We start from the raw sequence: 4,931 nt of genomic DNA on the forward strand, positions 1-4,931 counted from the left end.
GTAGCAAAAGGGTCAGATTTAAAAAAAAATCAAACTAGAATCAAATCTTAAATAGATTTCAGAAAAAGTTCAAAACACGAAAATTTGCCACAGCTCGGCCCAAGCTACAACGATGCGATGATTCTTTTCCTTCACGCAGCCCCTCGACCGTGGGCCGTAAATGGTGGATAAGTCGACCCTGACCCGTATCAAGATTTCTTTAGCCCGAAGCAATCATTGCTCCCTAGTCCGGTAGCTGGACTCTCCGGTGCAGAGATAGTCTAGCTAGGCTCTAATCTATGCATGGTGTGTTTATCTTGGATATACGTACTGTATAAGTTTGGCAGATATGCAGGGGCACCGTGCTAGCAGATTTTCGTCGAGACTACTCTCGACGAAAATCTTGAGCGACATGATCGCCAATCCATCTAGTCAAGATTCGGGGGCCTTGGTGTCCTCTCCATCAAAAACCAAGCAATCTGAGCAGCGCGTTCGGTCGAGCGTGCGTGACGACTCTCGGGTGCAGCAGCACGGGCCGACGCGTGACGGGAGGAGGGGCGACTATTCCTCCCGAACCCGTGTCCCGGCCGGAGCCACGCAACGCAGCCCCGATCCGAGACGGGCAGGAGTGGGTGTACTGGGGTGGGACGCAATCACGCAACGGACAAATCGTACGGTGCACCGGCCATGACTGTCAACGGAACAACGACCCCCGCTGACGAAACGGGACCACCGTCTCCTTAATGCTTTGACTCGCGCGCCGCACCGGTTCGCCAGCGGTTTACGTCGCCTTCCGGCGGACCTGCACCTAGCTCATGAATCATGATGCCCGCCAAACACTTGGGTTTGGTCCTCGGAAACTACTACTCCTACTACTATAGTAGCAGTGGTGGTGTGGACACGGGACGGGACCGGTCCAAGTTGGCGTGAGGGCGCACGCGAGCAGGTATGTCGCGCCATGCCGATCGGTCGAGGCCGCTGGGGCCAGCGGACGTACGCGCACTCTGTACTGTACCGATGTACCCTACACAGAACCAGTACTGTACGTAAGCGCCAGCTAGCCCGCCAGTGCCATCCCCATCAACACAAACTCCCCGGAGAGCGAGAGGCCCGAAATTTAAGTACCACGATAACCTAACATAAACTCAGCAAATCAACCACCGAACTACGACCAGACGACAAAGCCCTAACATGATTGCGTTCTTCGGAGGAAAACTATAACGCCCCAATCTTATATAGCTTTGGCCTTGTCGCGAAGAAAAACAAATCAAATTTTCATAATGGAAAGGGAGATTAATATTGCGCCCCTTGATCCGATTCAAACTATTTTTCTTCGTTTATTTTCTTTCTCGATGTTTTCTAAGATTATTCAACACTCTTTCCGGTTTTGGAAAGACAAAATATAGCTCCAACTCCCAAGCAGGTTCTGGTTTTTTTAAATATATATGTGAAATTACGGATGAGGTATATGCGTGTATGACACCGTGATCCGTGCAGAAAAAAGTTAAATATATGTTTGAAAACATTGCACAACTTTACGCCGCAATCTATGTATTCTATATATTTTTCCCAAATTCACATAAGCGATTTATGTTACAGAAAAGAGTATGAGAGAATACTGAGACAGGCCAACAATTTAGGGGTACAACATGCATTGGAGAAGTTCACACAATCACAATCTAAAGAGTAGCAAGAATAAGTGGTGATGTGATTCGGTTGTAGCGACACAATGGTTAGCTTTCTTACACAAACCTGTGATGTGCAGCCCCAGAAATGCAACAAGAACAAAGAGGTACGGTACAAGTGCAGGCAGTACGTACGTACACGTAGCATTACATGTGCTATAGTACTTACCAGCTAGCTGTTGGTCGTCGTTAAGAAGCATTTAACCGCAGCTTAATTAAGGCAATCGTGATGAGGAACTAAGCCAAACTAGGGTAGGTAGACGGACGGGTCCTGGACGTCCGTCCAGCAGCTCCCGCCGTTCCAGTAATCGGCCGGCGACGCGTCGCCGAGCTCGAAGATCCCCGCGTCCAGGGACATGAACGGCGCCATGTCGGCGACGGTGGAGGTGCAGGTGGGCTCCTCTGGCTCTTGCGCCGGCTCCTGCCCCGGGAGTAGCAGTGAGCCGATCGCCTCCTCCATCTTCGGCTCCGCCGAGAAGCTGAACACCGGGAGAGGCGGTGGAGGAGGCGGCGCGAAGAGGGACGCGAGGGCGGCCGCCTGGTCGGCGAATATCGGCGCCGGAGGTGGCACGTCTGCCGCGAAGGGGTAGTTCGTCATGCGGTTGGCGAAGGAGACCGCGTTGGAGTTGGAGTTGGACGACGGCGTGGGCGGGGGAGGGGGCTCGGTCTCCGTTGTCGTCGTCTCTTCCGCAGCGGCCGTGGGGCTGGCGCTGCCGCTGCCGCTGTTGGAGCGGGAAGAGGACGACGCGGACGCGCGCCGCTGGCTCTTGGCGTCCATGGCCGCGGGCGTCGACGGTGCCGACGCCGACGAGGAGCTGCGCTTGGCCTTGCGGCAGCCGCCGCCGACGGGGACGTTGCGGAGGACGCCGCCCTTGGTCCAGTACCGGCGGCAGCTCTTGCAGAAGTGGCGCGGCTGCGACAGGTTGTAGTTGTTGTAGTAGCAGAACTTGGTGTTGGTGGACTCGCACCGCGGGCACTTGACGGCCGCCTCCGGCTGCGCGGACGCCGCCTGCGAGAACACGCCGCACCGGGACGCCGGGCCCTGCACGCGCCGGATGTCCGCCGCCGCCGCGCCGCCGAACAGCCGCCCGGCGAGGCCCGGGATGGACTGGAAGTCTTGCATGGGCTGGTGCGGAGTTCAGAACGTTCTACTATAAGAGCGCGCGCTGCTATGTGCTTATTATCAGTGGCTTTGTGGGTGTGCTTGTCGACGAGCTAGGAGCGGCAAGAGCTCCACCCAATGAGCTTGGCCTCTGCATCACACATGGATAGCGGGTAAATATCTGCAACCGATGGATCGCTGCTGCCCGTGAAATTACGCAAGTGCCCTTGGCTTCTAAATGTTGACCAAAATACCCTTAAACAAAAAATGTTCCATGCCATGGATGTAATCGTACTAGCGTGTATAGAAACCTTGCGAATCAACCTGTGGTTGAGTTGGTTAGGTGGACAGTGGTATCCCCAACCCATCAGGGTTCAAATCCTGGTGCTCGCATTATTCCTGGATTTATTTCAGGATTTTCGGCGATGCGCTTTCAGTGGGGGGAGACGTTCCCGTCGACAACGAGGCGCCTACGATGACTTCGTAAATCTCAAGATGATATACCGGCTTAGTCTCTCGGAGGTGCTCATAGGGATAGGGTGTGTGTGTGCGTTCATAGGGGTAAATGTATGCGCGTGTATATGAGCGCTTGTGTCTGTACTGATGCTCAAAAAAAGTGTGTATAGAAACCTTGCATCTATCGAACGGGACGCTTCTTTTTTATTATGTGAAGCAAAAGGGTTATTAATTTCCTTCTTCTAATACAACTGCGGTGCCCTTGTTGTCGCGACATTACTCGAAAAGTTAATCAGCATGTGCTCGAGTCTTCACTTCAAAACTTATTGACTTGTTTAGTCGGGTATTTCTTGGTTGTGTGCGGAACATTCAATTCTAATTTATAAAACCTTTCAAATTCCCATCCCTAAATTGTGTGTGTTTTTGTAATAAATCATGTTCTTCGTCTTCCTCATATGCTTCTTCTTCCTACCGATTGCCTAACGTCCTCATGGGGGCCTTTGCTTGAGGGGTGCAACGGTGGAGTCATGGTCAATGAAGAGCGGATACATCATAGTTGGTGACCAGATATGTCATCTTGTTTATAAAGCTTAGGGTTGTCGATGCATCAAGGGGAGGCGAGTGCGGTGAGGATGGTTGATAAGCTACCGTCAGAGCCCAGAGGGGGCTAGATAAAAGATTTGTTGAAGAGTAGTCAAAGACGGTGTCAAGGTGCTACAGTTATAGGAGGTTGGCCACGGCAGACATGATCAAAACATCTTCGGAGGCGAATAGCGTGGTAATAGCAACAATATGAATAAGGCGATTGTGCACGCAAGAGATGATTCTGAAATTTCTAGACTCGATAAGAGATAAATAAAAATGAATAGTATCAATGGATATATTTCAAATTTGACCATGTATCCATGCATTGCACCAGACCCTTTCTTTTGACGGGTGACATTTGCCACATATTTCTACAAACGCGGGGCATTCCACCCTTCGTAGTACCCTTATCCTTAGTAGCGCATACAATTATGAACCGGGGGAGTCCCCCCCCTCCCCCCCCCCCCGCGCGGTCCCCGCGTCGTCCGCTTCGGGCGACTCGGGCGGCGACTAGGGTTTCCCCGTCGCGCCGCCGCTCCCTTACCCTCCCTCCCTCCCTCGCCGCCACCTAAGAAAGTCGTCGGATTCGCTCGCGCGGCCGCCGGTGATGGTGGCGGCAACGCCTCAGTCGCTCCTTCCCTCGAGGAGAACCTCGGATCTGGGGCGGCAGCCCTTCTTGGCGAGGCGGCGGCATCATCTCGGCTGGCGTCGTTCGCGGGTGTGCTCTGGCCAGCGGTCTCGACCACGCGGGTGGTGAGACGACGGCGGGTGGCGGCGGCGGCGCAGAGGTCTTCCCCTCCTCGTTAGATATGAGGTCTGGCTCCTCGCCCAGTCCCCTTCGTCCCCGCCACTTCACGCCGGCTTCCCTTCGGGAGTCGGTCTGGTGAGGGTGGGTGACCGGTGGTCTTGTTTTGGGCTGTGGGAAACCGTTGGTCGGCTTGGCCAGCCTGGCAGCAGCGACGTCCTTGACGCCATTTCCTCCTTGGAGGTGCTGCAGAGGCCCTTCCCCTTTCCACCCCTGTTCCTCCTCCCGAGTGAAATCCCAAAATCCGTCTAGGATTGGGCGGCGATGGCGCGATGTGCGTCGTGTCTTCCTTGGGGGCGCCGCCTGGGGAGGGTTGGGT

General features: G+C 54.1%; 1 protein-coding gene across 1 annotated transcript; it reads right to left on the bottom strand.

The window, feature by feature from the left end:
* Positions 1-1,666: 1,666 nt before the first annotated feature.
* Positions 1,667-2,931, bottom strand: LOC125514460 (dof zinc finger protein 4-like). The gene has a single exon (XM_048679803.2). The coding sequence runs from the start codon at positions 2,785-2,787 to the stop codon at positions 1,912-1,914; it is 876 nt and encodes a 291-aa protein (XP_048535760.1). The 5' UTR covers positions 2,788-2,931; the 3' UTR covers positions 1,667-1,911.
* Between the last annotated feature and the right edge of the window lie 2,000 nt (positions 2,932-4,931).

The sequence above is a fragment of the Triticum urartu genome, chromosome 6A (assembly GCF_056163025.1).
Source record: "Triticum urartu cultivar PI428250 chromosome 6A, HENAU_Tu73, whole genome shotgun sequence".
NCBI classification, from domain to species: domain Eukaryota; kingdom Viridiplantae; phylum Streptophyta; class Magnoliopsida; order Poales; family Poaceae; genus Triticum; species Triticum urartu.